Here is a 25,004-nt window from a genome sequence, read left to right on the forward strand (position 1 = left end):
ATAGATAGTAAGTTCTTGGTGGAGAATCATTCTGAGTCTATATGACACCAAGTCACCTGGGATGCAGGTCTGCCAGGAATTGCTAGGTGCTGTGGCAGTACAAATAACAAAAAATAGAATATCTAATGGAAAAAAAAAAACCAACAAAAAATGAAACAAAAGCAACCAAAAAAAAACCCAAACCAAACAAAAAACCCAAAACCAACGCTCACAGACAATGAGAGCAGGAATCTTGGTCACAAATGGGACTTGTCATTTAGCACAGAGTTCACCTTACTCATGTCAGTGGTTTGATTGCCTCAATCCACTGTGTTCGCTCTGCCTTGGAGCTAGCCTGGATATAATAATGAACGTCCTTTTTGGTAATGATTTTGAAGAGGTTGCCTTGCACATTGCCCTTCACTCCTGCAGAGAGAGAAAAAAAAAAAGGGCAGATCAGGAAGGTGTGTAGGAAAATGCTTTGTGGTAGATATGAAGCTTCATAGGGAAGAATTTCAATTGATTGAGTTAGGGTATCAGACCTTTCGTAGATAAGACATCTAAAGCTTTTATGGTTTTATTTTCCTTCTGCAAAAAATTATATATAGTACAGACATCCTTCACATAGACCAGGTGAACTACTGCATCACATGTAAAAGAGCTGCTGTTTAAATGGAGAATCTCACTTAAGTTACACAGTAGAGGGATTAACTCCCTACCACTTTGTGCAGTAGATTAGATCTACTCCTCCCAATCTTCAGGTTCCTCTTAGCGAGGAGTTCTCTTGTTCTTCATTGTCCCCCACCCTGGACAAGATCTTTTTCAAACTCCATCTTTTGTCTTTAGAAAGATGCTCCCTATTCAAGATCCACAGACTGGGTCATAAAATAAATCACTTTAACAGCAGAAACACTCACCTGTGAGGCTGAGGTTCTAGACATGCCTAAGCTATGCATATTCACTATCAGAACTGGTTTTCGTATTGCTGTCTTTATGTCTCTCCCTACATTTAAGTTGTAGAAGATCAAAAAAGGAAAAGGTAACAGTGTAAGTAGAGAGGACATACAGAAAAGGGATGGCAGCAGGGGATGTCTCAGTACTTTCATTTAAGCAACATTCAGAAAGATGACATTTCCTCATTTTCTATTAACTCTCTAATATTAATCAGTGTTCTGGGACTGTCTCAGAGTCATCTGACTGAGAAAAATCCATAAAAAGGGGAATATCTAAGATAAATGGAAATAACACTTTAAAAAATCCCCTCTGGCTTGGGCAACCCAGAGCCAAGATATGGCTCTCTCTCACTTTCTTGTGAGAGAAAAGACCAGCCCATTCGTGCATACAGATCCAGCCATACACACAACCCCACATTCAAAGGTTTTGTATGGCATAAATAATTTCATAGGAAAGTTTAGAGGCTTCTGTTTACCTGCTGGGACTCCGTTGTCCTCCAGAGCTGAGACCAGACAGCCACGAAGAGAAAATCCACCCACCGGCCTGTTTTCTTCCTGCCAAGAAAAAGGAAATGAGGCATATCTGGAAAATATCATCATCAGAGTAATTTCCCAGAGCAGATAAATTATTTTGACTAAGGCAGAGATGTAATGTCAGTCTTTCCAGATATAAAACATCCGTGTCACAAGAGAAGTCAATTAGGACACGTACTTAAATGCATTGCTATGTTCTTCCAGTCTCAGGTGTTCCTCTGATGTAGCTGAGAACAGTGAAGATCAATTAAAAGCACACAGGTAGGCTAACAGCTACATTTCAAACTTATGCATGGTCTTGCAATGAGATCTCATAGCAAGATATATATTTCTGCAAGTTTTTATCTTGTTTCTTTTCACTAGGACTCTGGGACATGGGGAAAAAATGACTTTTCACTAGCGGGGTGGCTCTCTCCTTTGATCTTCAGGTTCTGCAGTTTGTTTACAGCATTACAAGGGTGAGTTGCAGTGAAAAAAAAAACAACAACCCAAACCAAACACATAAACAAAACAAAAAACCCCAAAAACCCAACAAACCCCAGCCAAACAAACAAACAAACCCACAAAGAAACAGACAACAAAAAAATGAACCAGCTTTTCACTATTATGTTGGGTTTGCTTCCTTTAAAAGTTACATAAAACATTTCTATACATTCTTTCAGCAACCTATTGGGCATTCCAGCACTCTATGCTTCTGAGGCTATTGGATCCACATGCCCTCCTGGGTTGTTCACGTTGATTATTATATCCATAGACATAAATTCTACTATCCCTTGAGCAAATTTAAAACTGAGTAGCAGAAATTCCTATAAATATTTCAGCATCAAGGAGACCCTGTTCAGTGTTGGAATAAGAATGTAAAAATATCCCAGTAACTGTATGAACCCTAAGTGGCGAGATGTCAGGCCAGAGAGATCACAGCCCAGGAGGAATCACTGCCGAAGCATGGCCCATACTGTGTGGGCACAGCAACTGACCAATACCAAGAAGATTGCTGCCTCCTGGTTAAGGAAAAAGAATTTCACTGGGGAAAAGATAGAAGGGAAGATGCAGGGATAGAAAATCCTACAAGGACAAAGTCCAGGGTAAGAGGACAGAGAGGTCTAAATTCCTAAGAAATGGACAGAGGAACCCAGAAGAAGATTTGGGTGAGAGAAACATTTACAAGCATGATTATATTTTCATTCTAATGTTTAGGTCTGTAAGAGGATTTCTAAGGTAGTAAGTCCCCACTCACATACCTTAGTGGGATCATAGTAGTGCAAAAAACCAGGATCAGCTCTCAAAACAAATCTCCTCACCTTCCAGTTTTTCCTCTTGTGCCCCTGCAAAACAGAAGAATTAAAGTTACCACCAGTACATACCTCCTGAAATGGCCATTTTCCTGCACGCTGTAGGCTAAACATAAACAAGTACTGAAAAAAATAGGGTTTTGGAGTCAACAGAGAAAAATCTTCCATGACATCTTAGTAACTCCCAGGATTTTCTGCTTAACATCCTTCATACATTGGTAACGCCTGCCTCTCTCCCTTCCTTGTGCTGAGAACCAAGAAAGCCTTGATTCCTGCTCTTAATTTCAGATTGAATATGGGTCTTGGATTGAAAACCCATGTGATGCATGCTTGGAGAGGGTTATCCAGGTCCTTTCACAGCTCTTTCCTCTTTGTCCCTTAGCCCTCTCAGCTGCTGACAGTGCAGGGCAGCATTGCAAGCCTGTGCCAGGCCCCAAGAGCATCCTCAGCCCCTGGAGGTTTGGTGCTGGGCCTCAGGGCTGTCCCTGACTGCTGCTGTCCACAGGGAGAGCTGCAGGCTGTCCCGCTGCAGGCTGTTCATGACTGCTGCTGCCCACAGGGAGAGGCTCCTGAGCAGCTTTCATCTCCTGGGGTGATGGGTGGCTGCCCTGCCTGTGCAGAATATCCTATTAATCCTGCCTGAGCAGCAATCCTGTAGCTCACTTCTTTATAACTCCACCACATGATGTCTGATAGTAGTACTGGCAGACAAGCTAGCTCTGCTGGCCACAACACCCCAGCCGTGCTGGTATAAACCACATCTGTTCTCCAGGAAGTTCAAAGAGCTGCCATGTTTCTTGTTTCCCAGTGAAGGTTGAAAGAAGCATATTTACCTGTTTCACTAAGAATCCTTGCTTCACGATTGTGCCGCTTAGCTCAGAGATGTTAAATTGTAGCTCTTCCTTGGAAACAGTATTTTTATTACTGCTCTCAGCCTGCAAATGGGAAAAAAAACGGTCCCACTTTTCTTTTTAATCTAGGCACGCTTTTGGCTTCTGCATTTTATTTCCCTTGAGTTAAATTCTACTCCTGAATAAATTCTATTCTGTAGCTCTGCTGCTCAGCTTTGTAGGCCAGAGATTTACAAGCAACACATCGCAGTTGTAAAGCCAGCACATGCACCGTGGTGTTGAGTTGTAGCATAACTACAGCCTGGCCTCATTTAAATGCAGACACAGCAGGGCACTCAAGGGTCACAGTCCTTTTAGTGCTTCATTGTGTAATTTATAGATCCTTCCAATGCAAATGGTAGTACTACTACAATCCTAGAGGTGTTCCTTCCATCTTTGCTTTCATAGCCTGCAGATCTCGCCTCTGGTTGCATGCTGTGCATGTTGTCTTTGCTACTGTCCCAAATCACACACGTGAGGAGGGGCAGAGGAGAGTCTGTTGGCAGCTGCAGCACTTACAAACATGTACAGTGCGGAGGAGTCATCGAGGAACTGCTCAGAGATGTCACTGTAGCGTGTGGCCTCAGTGCTGCGGGCTCCCACGGGCTTGATAAAGTTCTCCTCCATCAGCATGGATGCCAAGGTGACAGCCTCAAATCGTGACACAGCAAAGCTGTTGGAGATGAGCCAGTCCACGAGTGCAGAACCTGCAGGGAGAAAGGCAGCTCTCATACCAAGACCATGTGCTCTTCTGTGGGAGACAAATGGTATCCTGATACACAGGTCTTCATCTGCTGAAAAATTTTGGCACCGTCACAAAGATGGTCAATGAAGCACAAAACTGACTGAAAGTGTGGGGTCCTACATGTCCTTCCACACTACCAAAGAGCAAAAGAGAAAAGGTGTCAGAAAGCTTGGCCATAATTGATCCCATTATGAAGGCAGTTCAGTAGCCTCCCTGTCTCTTCAACATGGTATGTCAGATATGAGGAAGCACTTTTCCTGCAGTAGGTGTACCTGTGAAGGTCTCTTTGTATCTGCTGCCTTGCTCCAAGTTGCGAGTCAGCTTAATTCCAGTACTGCTGTCACACATTCTCTCCACTATGTGGCTGTAAAAGAGAGCACAGGACCACAGTAGTAGTAGAATAGAAATGCAGAAATTCACACATGCTTCTGGCAGTGCCTGGAATATCCTCATGATTACCAGCATAAAGATGGGAAGCAGCTGAGAAACTGCCCCAGAAATTTTGTTCTAAGTATGGTATAGAGAAACTTTAGTCTCCCAATAGCAGCAGTACACACCACATATCTTTTAATTTAAAGCACTTCAAACTGAGCTATAACCAGCCTCCATTACCCTTCTCAACATCAGTCGGATTAATGTAACTTTAAAATTTCTTCATCAGTTCTTTGTTTCCTCTGGTTTAACATCATGCACCCAAAAAATCCTAGTAGACTAGATTCCAGCTACCAGCTTTGAAAGTTCATCAGATCAGCATGGCATGAACAATGTAATCGCTCAGTCTTTTCCTGACATTCCATCTTCTGAGGTAATACGGTGAGAACCTTTGCAGATAACTAGGAAGGTCTTCAAGCCAGCAGTGAGGTGCCTGTGCAGAACCCCCATACTCTCAATAAATGATGATCAGGAAAAAGTGATTCCCATGCCCTGGCAAGAGTATGTGCAAATCTAAGGCTAAGAGGCTTCTGGCCACGTGGGAGCCAATCTGTGCAGAGAGGAGCTTCCCTTAACCCTCCTTATCCATCACTTCAGCTGCTTTGCAGACTGCAGAGCTAGAGAAGGAAAACCCATGTATACTTACTGAAGACTGATATTCTCAAGCAGTTTGAAAGAGTTCTTCTTTCTGTGAAGCTCTTGAACCTGTACTGGGTGACCAGCATGAATAGCTCCAGTGATGTCCAAAGCCCAAGAGTCTCGCTCCTCCCTGGAGCAACATTCAAGGAAATAGTCTGTGTTGGTTTTTGTCTTTAGCTTGATGACTAGCTGTGGAGAAGGAAGTGCAAAGCAATAACATAATTTAGCTGTTGTCCTCCACTTGCATTTTGATTCTATTAGCACTGGTTTAAGTGACACAAGGTCTGAGCAGTACAGAGTAACACTTGTCCAGAAGGATGGGGCCCACAACTCATACTCTTATTTCCCTCTACCTCACATTCCTGGGTTTTCAGTTCTTTCAGTTCTAGGCATGGTTTGTATGCATGGAACTTATGGAAATTAAAAGAGAGCAGACATCTGGGTAGTGGATTACATAAGAGTGTGCTGCTGAATATGGAATTTTCACATCCAGATCTCTAGTTTCTGAACAGCTACTAACTCTCACTAGTGCCATTCTGCTGTGACAAGTACTGAAATAGCAGCTCCCAGAGTCACTTCCCTTGTGGCCCCACACAGAGGAAGTCTGTTTGCTCCTGCCCATGGGTGAGTAGCAAAGTGCAGGAGAAACTTTCCGTTCCAGAGCTCTCTTGCTGGAAACTGCACAGCAGCAGTGTCTCACCTTTTCAGGAGTCTGGCTTGCCAGCCTGGGAGCATTGCAAGGGCACAGGCAGGGTTTAAGGCAACTAATATAGATGACAAGCTTTCCTCTTCTCCCTTTCTCCTCAGACTTTATTGAGCTCTCCATGTTCTCTCTTCACACACTGTTGGGCCAATGCATTATATTTATTCTTCCCACTCTGTGTGGTAGGATGTGATTTTTGGGGGCTTTTTTTGTTTGTTTGTTTGTTTTTTGGTTATAGCTGGGACTTGGTTTTGGCCACAGGGAACAGCAAAGACACAATGAGTGAGTCCATTGCTTGTCCTGGTTGCACTGCTAACAGCAGCTTGCTTCTGGATGGGCCTAATCCTAGAAACATCCCAGTGATATGGTTGTCATAATCAAAGAATGCCAAATGACATTAGAAGTTGAGGCATAGGAAGTTCCATGGAAACATGAGGAAGAATTTTTTCACTGTGAGGGAACACTGGAACAGGGGTGTTGTGGAGTCTCCCTCTCTGGAGATATTCAAGACCTGTCTGGATGCATTCCTGTGTGATCTGCTCTAGGTGATCCTGCTCTGGCAGGGGGGTTGGACTAGGTGATCTTTCAAGGTCCCTTCCAGCCCCTAACATTCTGTGATTCTGTGAAAGAAGTCAGGAGGAGAGGACAAGAGTAGGGAGAAGTTAGAAAGTGAGTGTCACTGAGAAAGGATACATGTTTCCAGGCATACCGGTCTGTTCTCATATTCCAGGCATGGACAAGTAATGGTGCAGCCATCCAAAAGTATCCTGCCCTTTGGAGAAGGCTCCTTCTTGCCTGCTTCAATTTTGTAATAGAGCAGCTTATCCTGAAGCAGAACAAACCATCTCACTTTCCAGTTACGAACAATATGCCCCTAAAGGGGAAGAAATTCACATAGTTAACTTCAGCACAAGCATTGAGAAATGACCATATTTCTTTTTGTCTGTGTGTGTCTGAAATTACAATAAACTAATGAGAAACTGCACAAAAAGAAAGTCAAGAAGTAATCATGAGTTCTATTCTCCCTGAAATACACATTTTTAGCAACAAAATAGCACAGCTCCATCACTATAAGATCATGGAGCAATAGAAAGGTGCTTTGTTTTTCCTTCATCAAGGACATCTTTGTGGGCAAGAATGGTTACTTGCAAAACCTCACATGAATTATCTCCAAGAGCTGTCATTCAGGTGCACATCTGCCTGCTGACAGAACTGAGCAGGAGCAAGGTAATATCCAAAACGTTTGTGGACTCTTGGAGATGATGTCCTCCTCTCTGGTGACCCTGTGTGGTGTCTAATGTGCTTTGTTCTCTTTCGTTCTGATGTGGCTGTAGGTGCCAAACGGTTTTGAAAGTGCTTTGAAGGGTGAATTGACTCTTCCTTACATCCACTCTTGCTTCTAACGAGTGGTTTATTTCTATCCTACCTGCCTCCAATCTCCTGGGCTAAAACATTCTCTATGCTACTGTTTCATATAGAGGAAATCTGCTTTTTAATGGCAGACAACTGAGTGAAAGCTGCTGTTGAATGCCTCGTGCGTAATACCAAAACACAGATAAAAACCTCTTCTTTCCCCTCTGTAAACAGTCCCTGGCTCTGTTTAGTCCATCTGATCAGGAGAGTAAAGCCAGTGAGGGCTGGCTATGACAGGCTCAGTCCTGTCTGACAATGTCAGGTCCAGCTTCACGGTGTGTGGAGCGTTTCTACAGGCAATGGAGAATTACAGCCAGCAGGCAAAAGCACTGGGCAGAGGAAGCTCTGACACCTGGGAGATGGTGGGCATAGCAAGAAAGGAACATGCAAGGTCCAGTTGTGGCAGGAAGCAAACCTCATTAATCCTCTATGAGTAAAGGGGAAAACCAGCAATTGCCAAGCAAAGGTGGGGTAATAAGTCTCTAAAATCTGGGGTGCTTTACATCTAATATCATATGTCTTACACTAAATAGAATTTATATGACTTAGGTTTGTTCTCCCCTTTGCTTTCTTCTGTTTTTTTCACCTGTTGCAAGGTCCCTTGGACATTTTTCCTGAGAGTATGTTCTTTGCTATGGCTCTTTTCTATCCTTCTTGGTGATTTCCTCTTTTTCAGGAGGCTGCCTTACCCTTTTTTCTTTGTCTTTACCTAACTCCCACACATGAACTTTGTATTTATAATACATTACACTATATAATTAAGTCATGATGCATTTAGGTAATCACTTTGCTTCTGCTCTCTAAGAAAGCTGTTTTCTTTACCTGATCACACTCCTTCATTTTTCCCCCTCTTGACCCCTGTTCTCATTTCTTCTGGTTCCTTGTAGTCATCTTCTCTGTGGTCTCCTTCCTATCAAACTGTGTATCTTTGTGATGTGCTGGCATTTACAGCTCAGGGTGCTGCTGGTAGCCTAGTCCTCTCACTCACATGATAGCTTGGCTTCCTATCTCGAATTTTGTAGTCAAGTACTTAAGAGAGAACTGTAGCCCAGAGAGGAGAATAAGAGCTGGGACTACTCTGTCCTTGATGCAGAAGGGAGGATGAGGAACCACTTGGGCCATGTAGCCCTTTTCCATGTAGATCATGGCTTCTCCTGGCTGGCAGCTGACTGGCTGGCCAGGAGGCCTGCCAGGAGAGCTCCTGACCAGGATTACCTGTGTGTTGGCACCAGAAGCACTGCCACGTACTGTAGAAAAGCATTTTCCAAGGTGTGGCAAAGATCTGAACAAACCTTTGAATCACACTTTTTGTGTGCAATCAAGGACCATATGAGTCACTGAGACAGGATCTTGGTACTAAAAGCAGCTTATGCTCCTTGCTAATTTGTCCTCTTGTGTCCCAACTATGACCAACTTAGTTCTACAGGGAGTAGTGTTGAAAAGGCTGAAATCTGTGACATCATCTTTCAGCTCTTTTCTTTCTCCATATTTTGGCTAAAATGTTATTGCAGTACAGCTTGAGAGGTGTAGAAAGAAGTTATTTCAAATACATTTCTATGTTTACATTGCTCTGATCACCTTCAAAAAGGTAGCCTGTTCTCCATCCTAATATAACATAGAAACTCCTGCTTAGCTGAGTCACTAAAGAAGACACAAATTATCTTAGGAGACTGTCAAAACATCTTCCCTTTCTTCATCCTCCCATGGCCATGTCTACTGATGCCATGCAGTCATTTGCCAGGTAGGTTTTTTTAATGTACTCTTTGCATAGGTGTGCCCTAGGTACAGACATACTCATTGGCTTTCTGAGTAACCCTGAGAGCTGATTCACTTTCCTCTGGTAAAATACAATACAAGGAAACTCGAGGGAGCATAGCAAACACCTGCAGTTCATGCAGCTCCCCCAGCAGGCATCTGCACAAAGCTGGAGAAGCTCCTTTCCCAGAAGCATGCGGCAGCCCCTCAAACCCAGCACCCATCTGGCTGCCTTCAAGGAACCCTGGCTCTACCCAGTCCCTGCTGAGGGACTGCCTCCACGTATGAGCCGACCCCCACGAAGGACACCTTACCCGTTTGACGAGGAAGCCTTCCTTCAGGACTCCAGTTGCTTCCTGCATCGTGGCCAGCAGGGAAGAGAGCCAAGCCCCTGCCCGGGAAACACGGGAGCCCTGGCAGTCTGTCCCTCTGCACACGATTTAAGAAGCTCATTTTCCTTTGCTAGCCTCCTCCTCCTCCAGCGTGACGCATTCTCCCTTCCCTGTTTTTTTTCTCCTCTCTTCCTACCTATGAGACATTAGTTAAACAGTGAGCTGGCTCTGATATGTTACCTGCCCTCTGGGAAGTAAAACAAAATCTTAAAAGGATCTCAAAAGAATTTCACAGAATTTAGAATAGAAAAAAAAAAACAACCAACCAACCAAACCAAACAAAAAAAAAAAAAAACACAACACAAAAAAACCCAACCAACCACCAAACAAACCAAAACAAACAGCACTGAGAGAGTTGGCCACATGATGACAAATCAGGGAGGGAGAAGAAGAATTATAAAGTCACATCCCTCAAAATTTCAGACTGATCAACTCCACTGCTTAAAATTTCTCATCTAATGAACACATCTTATTGGGGTCCTACAGGTCAGGATACCTTAAGCATAACATTTAGAATATTCTGAGTACAAGGACACTTGTACAAATTTAAAATAATTTCTTTGGCTAGAAATTTTCTTTTACTGTGGAAGCCACTAAGCACTCTATTTTCAGTGACCTCTGGACCTATAAGCCAAGATTCACAATTTAATACACAAAATCCTTACACAAGCAACCATTTGTGTGATCTGATCAATGACCACCATGCAGTGACCTTATGTAACTCCTGAGCACCTCTGAAACCAAGTCCCTTTCTGTGTCTGAACACCAGCTTTGATGTTTATTGCATTTTTTAAGATCTTTGCCATGATAAATCAGATACATTCTTGCCCTGATGAAATAAAGCAGTATTATTCTTTCAGACAGTGCTGCTGTTCAGAAATAAGTCTTTGGATGTTCTGTTAGTATTCCCTGACTTGTATCAAAATTAATGTGATGTATGTGGGCAGAGCTAGGGACTGTGATAAGAAACATGACATGGAGTGTAAGAAATAAACAAAACTACTTGTTGCTATGCAAGAAAGTCCAGAGTTCAGTAAGATGAAGTGCCTCCTCAAGGATCTTTGCACACCAGATCAGATTACCACTCACTTTCACTGAGGAAAAGGAAAAAACAAATAATTTCTTGATCTTTATACCTTTTAGTGAAGAAGAAGAAGACATCGAAGAATTCAAAATTAATCCAGGACCATGCACTGGAGGTAACCCAGAGAAAAATCCTGCAGAGACCAGGGAAAATACAATAAGTGACTGAACACTGCTTGGAAGTTAGAAAAATGTATGGTTGTATAAAGAGAAAGCATGCTGGCTGGGATTGCAGAAGCCACTGGCCCATGTGGCAGTAACCTCTGCAGCTCCTGCTGTAATCCCTTGCCACTTTGGAAAAGGCAGGGAGCCATGAGGCATCCAGCTGCATGAGCTGTATCCCAGTTATGTTCATTCTTCAGTCCACCTAGAGTAAGTACAGTAAGTTTAACAGAACACCTAAGAGTATTTTTTTGCTATAGGTATGTAGACATGCAAAGATATCAATGGAAATGTTTGTGTTTTTAAAATATTATGATGACCCTCAGATAAATCAGAAATTAACTGAGTGTATTTCTTTTAACTTAAAAAATAATCTCTGTCTCCTTGTATATATATAAAGATATATAAATAGAAGTTGTACTCGGAAGCAGAATCTTGGGAAAAAAACTGATGCAGTCAGCAGAAAAAAAAAAAAGAAAAATTTCAGCTCATGATGTTCTGTGTTTCAGAATTAAACTTGAGAAAAAAGAAGAAAACTTGAGCCTAGATACACGAGACATTGTTGCTGGAAACGCACTCTTTATATAATCAGCTTCAGGAATACAGTGTTCCATCATCTGGTACGTGGGGCTCGACTTCACATTGCTCAGCTTGTTACTGCAGGCAGTTCATAACAAGGTGGGTGAGATAATTTCATGCTAGTGAGGACAGGCAGAAGCTTGCAGGGGGCTCTTGCCCAGACAGTGATCTCAGAATTACACCATAACCAGCCTTTGCTGATCTGAGCAAGCTCTTTCTCCAGCACACAGACCACCCACAACCCTGCAGATGGATCTTGGAAAAATTACTATTAACAACAAAGAATTTTATTGTCCAACTGCAGATGAATGGCGAAGCAAACACTGCTGTAGCTGGTAACTTAAAAAACTGGGTTTGTATCAACTACTTTTTGTAATCTAAAGCCTTTACTTTGCTCAATGGTTTGGATATTTACCATACACACCCTCCCTTCCCCGTTTAATTCTGTAGTTAATCAAGGCGAAGAAGCTGCCCCTATATTGCCTCCTGAGACTGAGCAAATACAAACCTTGTGTAAAATAAGTCACATCATCTGGGCTGCCTGGGTGGAGAAGGCAAGTTCTGGCACTGAGGTGTGCTGGTGGAAAAGGACATGCTTTGATCTGTATTGACCTAAAGGAGTTCTATACCAAGTCTTCTATGGGACTTGAAACTCACTGCAAGGAGGACTATCTGCTTCCTCAGATCCATTTTAGAGTGTTTTTCACATGTCAGTGTAGCATTTGAACAAAAAAGCCCAGTTCACTGATTGACATTTTCTTCCATTCAGAGTGACTCCAAAATAACTTATATGCCACAGAATTTGCATTGGGGTGGCTGGGAAGAGTCAGCTGCAGGCTTCAGGACCTCAGGATGCTACTCAGAGTTAAAGGGAAGAAGAGCAGGAGTAGGTGGCTCCAAGCATAGCCTCTATTTCAGCTGGCTGACCTGATGGACAGTACCTTCAGGCCAGTCGCTCACAAAGCCATGAACAGCTGATGAAGAGAACCTGCCCACAGGACAATCCTTGTCACATGCTCTGCAATGCCCATTCTGTACCACCCTGTCACAAGAAAAATTACATGTACTCAGCTTTCTCAAAGAACCTTCTTAAGATGCTATAATTTTGCCCTCTGGTGTAGGGCACCATTAAATGTTTAGGTCCTTTAGTGGATTAGGGATGAAGTAAGATGAAAAAAACCCAACAAACCACATCAAAACAAAGAACAATGAAACGTCTCTAGATAAAACTGAAAGACAAGTGTTCAAAAGTATTCAGATGTAACAGCACTTCTAAAGTTATCTGCAGAAGGGCAGAGGTGTTTGAAAACAGTTTAACTGTAGGAACTCTGGAACAAAAAAATGATTGAGATTTAGTACCAAAGTGCAGATTCCACTATGAAGAAAAACACGCCAGCTTCCCTGCCTCTAAATAAACACAAGAGTCAGAATCAGAGAGAAAACAGCAAAGAATTGTCCCTGTATTAAAAGCCTGACAAGTCACAATAGCCCCAAGAAAGCAGGGCACCCCCTCTTTATAGCAGCCCCCCTTCATCAGAAACGTGATACTGGGCTGTCTGTTACTGGACTGTGTGCCTGACATGGGTTTTTTTCCCTTTTTGTTTGTTTGGGGTTTTTTTTAATAAACAAGCCCTTATCAGGTGTTATAAGTAAAACTGTTTCCTAGCTGCCAGTCTTACAAAACTAAACTTGGATACAAAAGTCAAGCTGAAATCCTTATGAACACACCAGGCTGTCCACAGCTATACTTGTGCCTTTCCCTTCAGCTGTCCACAGGAGCGCAAGTGGAGACTTTGGCCTTGCAGTGACAGCAGGAATATGCGACCTTGCTTTAGCCATCTCAACAAAGACCTTCATACAAAACCTTGGTATGCACTTGTAAGCAAATGCAGCTCTATGCATACAATATGGAGCAGCAATGATAGAAGGGATCATTTCATCTAAAGATGCTTGTTACAGGATACAGCAATTGATGCAGCACAGTCAAGGCCCAGCATGGGCTCCAGGGGTTCAGTGCTCCCTTACACGCTCCTCGCTAACTGGCCTCAAAATTTGCCATATTATATCTCCTCCTTCAGGCTACTGCAACACATGAGAAATATCCACTAAGTTGTCTTGCATGCTTGATTTAATCTTCTTGGTTAAAATTTGCTCAGGCAATAGGAGAGCCTGATTTTATCTGCTAGGGTAACAAACAATTGAAATGCATTTATCTTAAGCTGCTTTGTTACCATCACCACCGTTTCTGCACTCCAAATTGACACAGAATTGTGTACACCAGCAGGCTGAGGCTCAAACTCTAAAAGTTCCTGTAGCTACTGAACATGCTTAGCAAACTTCTGCCTAAGCTACTGACAGAAATATTCACCTAAGACACCAAAACAGCTCTTAAGAGATGAAACTAATTTGTAACCCTTTGGTTACAACCCCTTGGCCCTTTCCTCTAAAGAAAGAGCATACGTGGCTCATTTTCCAGTGCTTTCCTTTAGAGCATTATTTTGGCATACTGATCACATGGTGACTAAGCTTTTTTCAACACTTTGTTCTTTAGTCAGAGTACACACATACTGTGTTAAATGGAAGGCACACAATTATTTTAGTGACTGGGCAGAGCTGGAAGAGCTGTTCAAACAGGAAACAGACACTACCACAACTTCAAGCCATGCCCATGCTGTCGTACTTCTGAAAAGAGAACAATTTGAAAAAAACCCCACCCATTAAAAATGTCTTCATTTTGTGATGATGCATTTGGCATTTTACAAAAATCTGCAAGGACTGGTAGTTACTTCACTTTTCTGGCTTTGCATTACTATTAGAATTGGGTATATGTGAACTTTTCTGATAATCAAGCATGGATTCCAAGACGAACACCCTTTGTGAGTGCTTTCTGTGGCAACATCATGTAGCAATGATACTGTTTTTACTGTGGCACTATTAAGAATTCCTAGTTAAGGCTCAAAGACTCATTTTTCCTCTAGTGGCACAAAATATTAAGGGAAAGAAAGGTCAATATAGGATATGACAATCAAAAGAAAAAAGATAAATATGTTTAAAAAAATGTTGCAATTTGGAAAGATTACTTAAAAACAATTCCTCTCCCCCATTCCCACAGGAAAAGGAGTAGGAATTTTTTTTTTAATACTCCAACATGGAAAACACATCTTGTTTCTCTTCTTCACAGAAGATAAACAGGTTGTTTCTAGACTGAATAACTGAGTCCAGCCTAAACCAGATTTAGGGTAGGCGGAACTGAAGGTCATGCAAGCAGTGAGCTCACAACATAGTACTGCCTGTTTCAGAGTAACTTCATTAAAGCTCCTGCTCTATTCACTTAAGAGCTAAGTGCACCTATATACAATTTTTCACTTACCAGCTACATTTACTGGGATAGTAACAAGCTATTTTAATATTTTCAAGTTCTTGGTCCCTAAATGCAGATGATGAACAAAGGACAAGTCTGCATCAATAAACTTAGAAAAAACTCCTTCTGTTCCACTCATTCCTGGCTTGATTTAAACCAAACAAAAGCAAGCCCTTTCAGTGTTAAAGAGAGGTCACCCACTGGTCATACCCTTCCACACTTTATATTCACACCACCTCAGGCCATGTGACAGAAGAGGGGAAAAAAATAAAATCTTGGCATTACACAGCCCAGGAATTTATTGAATATTTGCTCAACTACATTGTTTGGTGCTCCCAGGAAAGATCATTAACAGATGCATTGAGCTGTAATCACCAATTAGGAATTGTAATGTATGAAAACGTTAAGCACAGGGCTGCAACCTCCTTCAGGCCAGATCTGTCTGGAATCTTACTAGGCACCTTCCTTTCAAAGGATTCAATATCTCTAAGTTGCTGCACTGAGTGTTATTGAGAAGAGCCTTTACATTTTGGTCTTTTTAAAACAGTAAAACACTTCAAGTATTTTCATTTGAAGTTTTCAATACTGGAAACATTTAGTCCAGAGTGTTTGTAATGGGTTCTCTAATTTTTCATATGGTCTCTCTTCTAAACGTCCCAGAACATTTAATCCTCAGTTTTGGCTTCCATTTCTTCAGCATCATCATCCCCATCTACTTCAGCGTTTTCCCTCTCCAGTCTTTCCAACTGCCTTGCAAGCTCAGTTTCATCTGTGTCAGTAACCACTTTAGGCTGAAAAAAACCACAAACAAACCAGAACACTTGGTAAACAGTCATAAAGAAACACCATCTATGTTTACATAACTCTGATTCTACCTAAAGAGCAAAAGATAAAATACATCTTAAAGTCACACAAACCCCAGGAAAATCAGATTTTTTTTGCCATCTCTTTATTTAAGGAACACGGAAGTTCTGGGTTTTTTTTAAGATTTTTTTTATACCTTTTGATAAAGTGTCTCCTAGCACTACCGATCTTGCTTGACTTAAAAATATTGCAAGGAGAAAAAACCAAAACCACATTTTAGAATGTAATGTGTTCTTACCTCCATCTGCACATTAAAGACTCCTCTCTTCTCCTCAATTTTTTCTTTAATAACAGCCATGGCTTGATTCAGAACAGACAGTCCTTCAGTTCTCTCCAGTGTTGTAGTAGTCATCACATAACGAGGAGGGGCAATCAGGTTAATCTATCACATTGTAGGGAGTCGGCAGGGGGTGGGAGGGGAAGAAGGCAAAAAAAAGGCAAACTCAGTAACAAAACCAAATAAAAATATCAAAAACAAAGTGAGTAACAGTGTCTGGATGTACAATTCACAGAAGAAACATTTTCCTACTATAAAAATCGTTTCTAGAAGCATAAACAGCTTGGACTGAAACAGCAGACAAGGAAGTGTACATACAGCCTGTCTGATTTCCAATTTCAGTATCTGTTATTTCTACCTAGCATGTTTATTTAAACAAATATTGTTAAGCAGAAAGAACATTCACTTCACAGATTGGTACAACAGCCTAGCACAACTTTTCAAACAATTAGGAGTGTTAAAACTAGTACATTTTTTCCCTTTTATTACAAGAAACTTCTCTTTCTGTTACATTTTCAAAGGAGGAAGTACTTCCAAGTTTTTTGAAACCACACAGTAACACATTAAATATCCTAAAACTGTTGGGGAAGAAAAATTAGGCCTGGGTACAGCAGCTACTCTGCCAACACTCAAACATGTAACCGAGACATTCCTTTAGTTACACAATCTTAGAACTGAAAACAAAATCTATTGCTCCCTCCCAAAGGCTGTGCAAAGGAACGGCAGGTACACAGCGTGCCACTACAAGACCTTCATCAACTGAACAGAACAAATGAAACTTTTGGGATTTGGGAAATCACAGCACCACCCTGGGAACAAATGTCAGTACACTGCAGAAAGGAAAGGAAGGGTGTTACAGACCTGCTAGAGAGGAATCAGAAAGGAAGTACATGGCTTCCCAGACTCAACTATGTGATTGTCAAAACAGCAGCTGCATGCTACTGGTACCTAAGGCCATCAAAAATATTGCTTTTGATTTCACTGTTAAGACAGATGCTTACTTTAATGGGCATGTTCTCCGTGGAACAGTTCAAGCCTGCTCTCAAAGCTTCTTTCACTGCATCTATGCCTTCATAACCATAACAGGCCACCTCAATATCTAGGACGAAGAAATACAAATAATAAAACTTTAACGTTACCGAAAGCTGTAGGATCTTTAAACTTAAAGTTTAATAATGTGTTTTAGCATCCAGTGTTTATCCAGGAGAACCTCAGCAGCTCCCAAAGCTGTGGAGGGTATTTCACTAGTCAAGAAAACTAGTAAGCTGATGTAAAAGTCTTCATAAACTCTCTACACATACAACATTTTACGTTTTGCTTTGAAAAGCCCAGATATGAAATTACACTTCACGATAAAACCCACAGAGGCATTTTGCAAGTGATCCTTGATGAAAGTGTCTTCATTCTGAACAGTTCCACTCAAATGTCAGCACTGTGAACCACTAGTTTTAAGCGAGTTTGCAACAAGATACACTAATTTGACTTAGGTGTTAAGATGTGCTCCCTGAACATCTGGGGAGAACTCACCAGCCCGGATTTTGACAGCCTGTGGCGTCAGCCGTCTGTTAATGTTGTCGATCAACACACGCCTCTCCTCCTCTGTCAGGTCCAGGCTATCCAGGATGGCAGGGTCTCTGGGCCAAGCAAAGCAATGTTACAGAAGTTATACTCACAGGCAACATGACACAACATTAACTTCTGGTACTATTTCAATAGACATAATCTTAGAGATCCACCGGGCAAAGAAAAGAGAGACATTTCTTAAGAGGCCACAGAAACACCAGAAGAAAATAAACACATCTATTTTAAAAATATTTTGTACTGGAAGCACTTAAAAACAAAGCAGATAAGTAGTTTACTCCATCTGTTCATGGACAAAAAGAGCTGCATTATTTTTATCTTTTGTTAAAGCAGAGGAATTCCTTCTGCCTGGCTCCCTTTGTATACAATAGAATGAGACAAACACCTAGGTGCTTGGTGTTTATGTTCCCTCCACTGTGAAGATAAACTCCTACCACACAAAAGAGAATCCACTATGAATCTGAAGGTTTTAAATTATTTTAGAGTGTAATTCAAATGCAAGATTTTTGTCAATTTCCAAAGTAATGTTATCCTGCACTCATTGTTAACAATAACTGGATCACAGACAGACACTCATCTGCTGGTTACATTCTGGCTGAAGAAAAGAAAAAGGTTTTTTAAAATCACAAGTTAATAGTTTTAAATCCAGAGATCACAGAGGCAAACTCATCTGCTGTTCACCAAAATAAGTTAGCAGCTCATTTGAAGGTGTCAATTCTCTATTGCTGTATTAATTTTATCCAAAATATGCTTGAAACAGAACAACCAAAAAAACTCCTCACAAAAACGGTTCCTGTTCTTCAGAGAGAATAGTTGCAGTCCTCTGAAAAACGTAATGTCACCTCCAATACTGCTAGCAAAACGTGAACCAAAATTGCCTCAAACCCAGAGGCACTGTTGGAGATTGGTCTCTGCTAATAAAATCATCATCTTTCATGGTTTTATATAATGAGCATAGATAGTAGAAGGGCCAAACCTAAACAAACAGGACCCCCTGTGTGGCAAAAGTGATTTATTTGCCATGCAAATTCTGTTTCTTCATCTACATTCTATCCTGACAAATCTTTAAATTACTTTCATAAGCATTTGGTAGGCATTCAACAAATAGGTCCTTGATGTTTAACTCTTACTTTTTATTGATCAGAGGGTTTGCCACATGCTGTATGAAGCCTCAGCACTGAAAAAGGAATAGCAAGGCAAATTCTTTGTACTCCAACCTGAACAGCAGATGAGCAACGAATGGCATGTATGTTCAGGAATTCTCCTGTGTTTAGAGAAGCTTAAACAGCCAGTGTAACCATAGGTTTCTATTCTTTTACTATACAGGTGTTCAACTAAGTATTTTCAGTTACAGAATGATCTGGAATTCCTTCTGCTGCCATGTGCCCCGATTTACCCTTTACCAGTATATGTCCAGTAAATTTACCAGTAAATTCTTGAGCTATGGTGCTCAAGAATACGGTGTAGTATTGCCCCTGGTACACCTAGATAATGGTTTGACTTGATGATCTTAGAGGTCTTTTTCATTTAGTCTAAATGCAGATACAACTGTCTCTTCCCTCAAAACAGAGATGGCTCTAAGCTAATCAAAATGCTACACCATTTCTGAAATTTTAATACTGCCATCTAGCGTTCAACTCAAGTTCATGTGCCCTGAAAGGCTAACGTTAGAAAAGTTTATTGAGAAATCACTTTCAGATTGCCAGTTTCACGGTAGAGGGAGACCAAACAGCTTAATTCTGAAACAAAGTTAGAAATGCCAGACCCCATCAAAAAATTAAGGGAAATCTCAGTGCATGTACCCTTAGCATCCCTATTTCTCTCTCTTTCTATTCATAATCCCATTTATAAGTTAATGACCCCATTTCTAATTCTTGAAGTTCGGAAGCGCAGAGCTTGTTGCATTTTGAGACCAAAAAACTCTGCCTGTGCAGTGGAAGTGTGAGCAGAAATACTCTGAGGGACTTCAGACACTGAGGCAGATATTTATTATAACATCTGCCTGGGACTAAGAACAAGAAAATTCTGACAAACTAAGACCTGTGCTGCTGCGTCTGTTAGAAGTGTTACAGGCTCACCCATAGCAATAGAAATCTCTCCAGTGTTTGTAACCACATTATTTTCCAATACCTCAATTACTGCTTTTGAAAACCTGACATACACAGAGTGGCAGACTCAAAGATGGATAAGCCAAATCAACTCAGGGCCTTCTTTCTCAAGAGAGAACTTTGGGAATTTGAAGAAAGCAGTAAGACAGAGAAACCTACAGTAAGCAACTGGAAGACTGATGTCAGAATTTACTATATTTACTTGACCAGTACCTTCTACACGCTGACTCTGGAAAACAAACAAACAAAAATCCAAAGGAACACTATGATGGATCTATTCCAGGAAATAAATTTCTGCAATGTGAAATAAGCCCCCCTGAAGTAGGAAAAAAACCCATTCTTACGAGACTGCATGCTTGAATGCATCATAAGCACCATATCCTGGTCTTTTGTACTTGTCATCAAACACCCAGGCTGTTCTCTGGAAGAGACTCTCAAGCTGCTCATCCTTAGTGTATTCCAGGACTTCAGCAACATGGCGAAGGATGCTGTAAACCTGGGACATAAAAGGACTGTTAATTAAAAAATGCAAAACAAATACTGCAAACAGACAAAGATTTAGAATCAAAAGTACTATTTAATGGTAAGCCTTCTACTTTGACAGTAGTAAGGGCGGCAGTAAATGCCTTAAACTACCTGCAAGCCTTTCCAATAAGAGTTTTTCAGTGTGCTAAACCAGCCTACACTTCTGGATTTCCAATCGTTTAAATATGCCTGTCTACGTCACACACTGCCAACCAACAACTTACATGACCTGTTCATTAATTAAGAAGGAGCTTAGTAGAGCTTAGCATTGACAGATGAATGGATTATATATATTTGCATGTGTTAAAGAGAATCAGAGTATGCCTAATTGTGTCAGTATGAGCTGAAATTCCCCCCCCCACCAACAATAACCAGGCTGGCTCAGTCTGGAAGCAAATGCAAACTGTTATTTACAAGCAAAATCTACAATCTATGATGAAATGCAATGAATATGTACATATATACAAAATTCACAACATTTACAAATATATACAATCAACAGAAAAGCACAACCAAGCTCCCTTTGCTTCCCCCCAAAGGGGACCTTTCCCAAGGGGCCTCTCTCCCAGGGGCCTCCCCCCCAAGCCCCCTGACAGAAAGCAGAGTTAGCGAAAGCAGAAAGTTGTTAACTTAGCTGCCAAGGTCAGTGTGTTATCTTCAGCCAGAAGAGAAGAAGAAAACAGCAGCCAGACAGCCCAGCAACTGCCCCCACTGCAGAATGCAGAGTGCAGAGTGCCCCACTTTGTTTTGAGTAATAGTTCTTAAACATTTCTATCTATCCAATGGAAGTGTTTAGAACAATCATTATTTTGCTTTCTTACACCCAATAGTGACTTATTTACACTCTTTCAATTTCTCTGCTTGAACTTTGCAAAGGAAAATTAAAGAGACAGTTTCAAACCATCACACTAATAAATGGAACACTACTATATTTTCATACATGTCTGTGCATTTCGGTTGCTTGGGAGAAAAGTTGGAAATAGTGCCTGAATGCAGCAAAGCAACTTACAGTCTTTGACTTTGTGAATTTGTCTTCACATTTGATTGCCTCCTCTGGAGAAACTCTTCTTTTTGACAAGTCAATATAACCTAGTGGGGAAAACCATTTGGAGTGTCAGATATAGTACAAACGAGTCTAACTGCTTCAAGAGAAACACATAAAGAGCAAGCTCTGCATCAGGATTTGCCCCTTGTCTACACTACCTCTATATGCAGCAACAAACACAAACCTTTGTGATCAGATTACGATCCCATTGAGGTTATTATCCTTTCCACTGTAAATACTTCTAATAGCAAATCTATTGTACAGCTTTCTTTAAAAATACTGCCTTAATGTTTTCTTTGCAAACAGAAGAAGTTTTCATAATAGGTCAGCCACCAGTAATTCATTTTTGTTGCTGTACACAGTTTTGGCAAAAATCGTACCAGTATACAAAGAAGCAAGTTGAAAGCATATTTTTGTAGCACTCAATCTCATTCAAGGTTGGCATTTCATCAGCTTAGCTCTGAACAGTTTCCTAATGAAGTAGGCCTGGCCTCAAATTCCAGTTGTAACTCCTTGGATACCCTTTTGGGAAAGCTGTCTGTGAAAAGAAATCTTTTGAACCAGAATCTTGTAATAAATTTGAAAAGGCCTTCACCTACTTCTCATGAACTATAGGTTCCCCAGAAAGATTCAATAAAAGACCACTATGTGAATTTCAGATGTGCTTCTCTGTCAGTAGGAGAACTAAATGAATTTGTAAGGGGAAGTATTCTTTCATTAGACATGTTGGGAAACTTCACTTCAAATTTATCTGAAATAACTTTGTCTGTCCTTTGTCTCTGCTTTTTCTTATTGTGTCATTCATTACCTCATTTCAGAGTTAACTGCAGTTTCAGAAGTATTCTAGAAAATTTTATCACTTGAGAAACGTGGGATCAACAGTTGGGTTTCTAAGGAGATGTGCTCAGTGTTAGTTATTTTATTATATCTGGATGCAGATTTTAAAGATTGCATGGAACACTATTATCAAAATCCGACATGTTCTAAATAGAAAATATATTTAAAACCCACCAGAGTAAAATAGTAAAGCAGTCAGAAGACTGTACAGGCAAGTTTGGTTTTTTCTATCTCAACTTTAAACGTACAGAATTCTTGTGGTACAATAGTTAAGTATCATCTAATTTATAGCCAAGGTTCAAGACTTGTTAATGAATGAGATGGACTGTGAGCATTAAATGCTCACCATTTACATTTTTTATCTCCGCGCCCGGTGATCTTTCTCTTCAGCTAGGACTCAAAATCTGCACAGATATCAAAAGAAAATTACACTTCAGTGTGTTTTTTTGACCAAACATTGAGCTGGTGAGGACTCAATCAATCTTTACTGATGTGATCGATCAAACCAAACTTCTGGAGGACGAAGAAGAAAAGAACGATCATAACTACCAGATGGCACAATGATGGTATCTTTTGCTTAAGGGGACTAAAAAATCCTAAACTCCTTGTAAAACCAATGAATACCTAAGCAACCTGGGTTGTGGTTTTTTTTTTTTTTGGTGTTTCCCTCTATGATTCTGTCTTGATATAGCTCCAAATACCTTTCTCTTTGTCAACTCTTATGACGACGACGCATTCATTCCTGCCGATGCGGATGAGTTTGTTTATGGAACGGATACGTCTTCTGGACAGCTCACTGAGAAGGATCATGCCTTCAATGTTGTTGTACTCCAGCAGGCTGACGTAGGCTCCCATTTCAGCAATGGACCGAACGTTGACCATCACTACATCTTCCACCTCTGGAAATTTATGCTGGTAGAATCTACAGCTTAGTCCTGGCATTCTGGAATTTGAGGACAAAGAAACACAAGATTCTATGTCAAAGTACATCACTGCCTTCTCCTACAAACATGCTAAAAAAAACAACCAACCACCTTGCAAATCAGGGTAAGGCTTTTGCAATTCATACTTGGTTTTAATAGAAATTAAACAATAGATTAATTAGTACTTTAGCATTACCACAGCCATTTGCTGAGGTGCTTATTATTGCATTGAAGTGGAAAAGTTTCCAATTGCGATACTGCCTATACACAGCAAACTGTAGCAAAGAGACTTCAAAGGGTGAAAAGCTGGCACTGCACACCTTGTATGTATCTAAATCCATGAGGCTGTGTAAAAATTTTATACCAAATTTTAACAATGGCTGTACATGGGGAAGAAGCAGCCTGATGTGCTCACGAAGGTATTTGTATAGACATAAAACTGCATGTGAGAGGTTGAGAAAATAAGCAGAATGAAGCTTCTATATTGTGGAGAAGACATTACACCCAGAAGATGACTTTCCAAACTCAGCACAAGATGTTGGGGATAATCCTGTAAGACTTGCTCCAGAGGTCATGTGTCAGCAGAGAAAGCAAGGGCAATAATCAGAAAAGAAGGCAGGACAAGCCTGGCATGAATGGACCACAGGAAAAAAGCACCCCACAACATATTGCTAGTCAGGAGGAAAACAAAATCTGAAAATCAAAGCAGTATCCTTTCATTATACATTCAAAAAAGTACAAACCCCTAATGCTTCATAAATGCGTTAAGAAGCAATGCTTAAGTGGCTTAATTTGCCTGCTGATGAATTCACATACTCATCACTGCTAACCAGGTTAGTTCAATTCCTCTTGTCTGTGCTGGAAGTTTCATACAGTTTCATACAGCAGTGCTAATGCTCTCTAGCTATTTATAAATTTAACAAAAGAGTGAGATGGTAATGTCAAGAGCTTCAGAAAACTATGTCCACCCTTATTTTCATTCTTAACTTTCAGAAAGTGGAAATACAGACTAGTACAGGATTATAAAAACATCCCTCTAAAAGCTTCATATAACTTCATGTAATTTGAAGCTGAACCAAGAACTCCAAGACCTTTACAGCTCACTTTTCTCGTGCACTTAATGCAGTTCAGATCAATCCTACATGCCTACTTCTGAGACACGTTTTGCAAAGTGACCAACTCCAACTACAGCAAGCAAGACTGGACAGGTTCTGCTCTACTCCTCTTTCTACAGACAGGAGCTTCTCATTTTGGCCTTCTGTGGAAGACTCCCAGGCAGAACAGAGTGCCCATGGCACCAGTGGTGGAAATCATCTTTCCAAGACATTAGAAAGGCCTCAGAAGCGTATGTGCCCGCGGCTGCACAAGTCTCTGAAGAAACTGGCGAGAATGGAAAACGGACTAAGTTCTGACCGGCGATTCCTCCGGCCGCTGGAGCAGGACTGACACAGGCAGTGCCAGAGAAAGGAAGCATTTCCAGGGCGAACGACAGCTGCTGCCGGGCCGGAAATACCGTGAGGGCGAGAGCCGGGCCGGCCTCCCGAGGAGTGCGGTCCAGCCGGCTGGAGAGCTCGCAGCTGCGGCGCCGGTCCCTCCCGCCCCGCCCGCGCCCAAGCGCCTGGGCCCAGCCACAAGCCGCGCCGAGTCCCCTCCCGACACCGCGGGCCCACGGCGGCGACCCAGCCTGGGGTAGCTGCGTGCCGGCCATGTGGCGATACCACAGGCCGAGGCGCAGCGCGGCGGGTACAGCAACGCAGCCACTACCTGGCAAACGCCGAGAGGTCCCGTTCTGCGCTCGCGGCCCGGCCTCTCCCACTGGTCCCGCTCCTGCCTCAGCGTGCGTTCAGCCACCGCTGCCTCACTACGCAGGCGCCAGCCCGCCCTGTTCCACCTCCTCCGCCCGCGATAGGCTAGCACCGCACTCCCACGCCA

At 41.6% G+C, this 25,004-nt stretch overlaps 2 protein-coding genes across 2 annotated transcripts; both read right to left on the reverse strand.

Moving 5' to 3' along the window:
- Positions 1–277: 277 nt before the first annotated feature.
- PLEK2 (pleckstrin 2) lies at positions 278–9,697 on the reverse strand. The gene is made up of 9 exons (XM_054400752.1): positions 9,650–9,697; positions 6,877–7,041; positions 5,472–5,653; positions 4,666–4,757; positions 4,168–4,355; positions 3,592–3,693; positions 2,708–2,791; positions 1,409–1,487; positions 278–405 (listed from the first exon to the last, which is right to left on the reverse strand). Exons 1-9 carry the CDS (start codon positions 9,695–9,697, stop codon positions 278–280), a joined length of 1,068 nt encoding a protein of 355 aa, XP_054256727.1.
- A 5,512-nt stretch (positions 9,698–15,209) lies between these two features.
- EIF2S1 (eukaryotic translation initiation factor 2 subunit alpha) lies at positions 15,210–24,890 on the reverse strand. The gene is made up of 8 exons (XM_054400245.1): positions 24,837–24,890; positions 22,851–23,092; positions 21,277–21,356; positions 20,087–20,238; positions 17,581–17,687; positions 17,055–17,152; positions 16,015–16,158; positions 15,210–15,703 (listed from the first exon to the last, which is right to left on the reverse strand). The coding sequence occupies exons 2-8, from the start codon at positions 23,089–23,091 to the stop codon at positions 15,578–15,580; spliced, it is 948 nt and encodes a 315-aa protein (XP_054256220.1). The 5' UTR covers position 23,092; positions 24,837–24,890; the 3' UTR covers positions 15,210–15,577.
- Positions 24,891–25,004: the final 114 nt, after the last annotated feature.

This window comes from Indicator indicator, chromosome 4 (assembly GCF_027791375.1).
Source record: "Indicator indicator isolate 239-I01 chromosome 4, UM_Iind_1.1, whole genome shotgun sequence".
Classification (NCBI taxonomy): Eukaryota; Metazoa; Chordata; class Aves; order Piciformes; family Indicatoridae; genus Indicator; species Indicator indicator.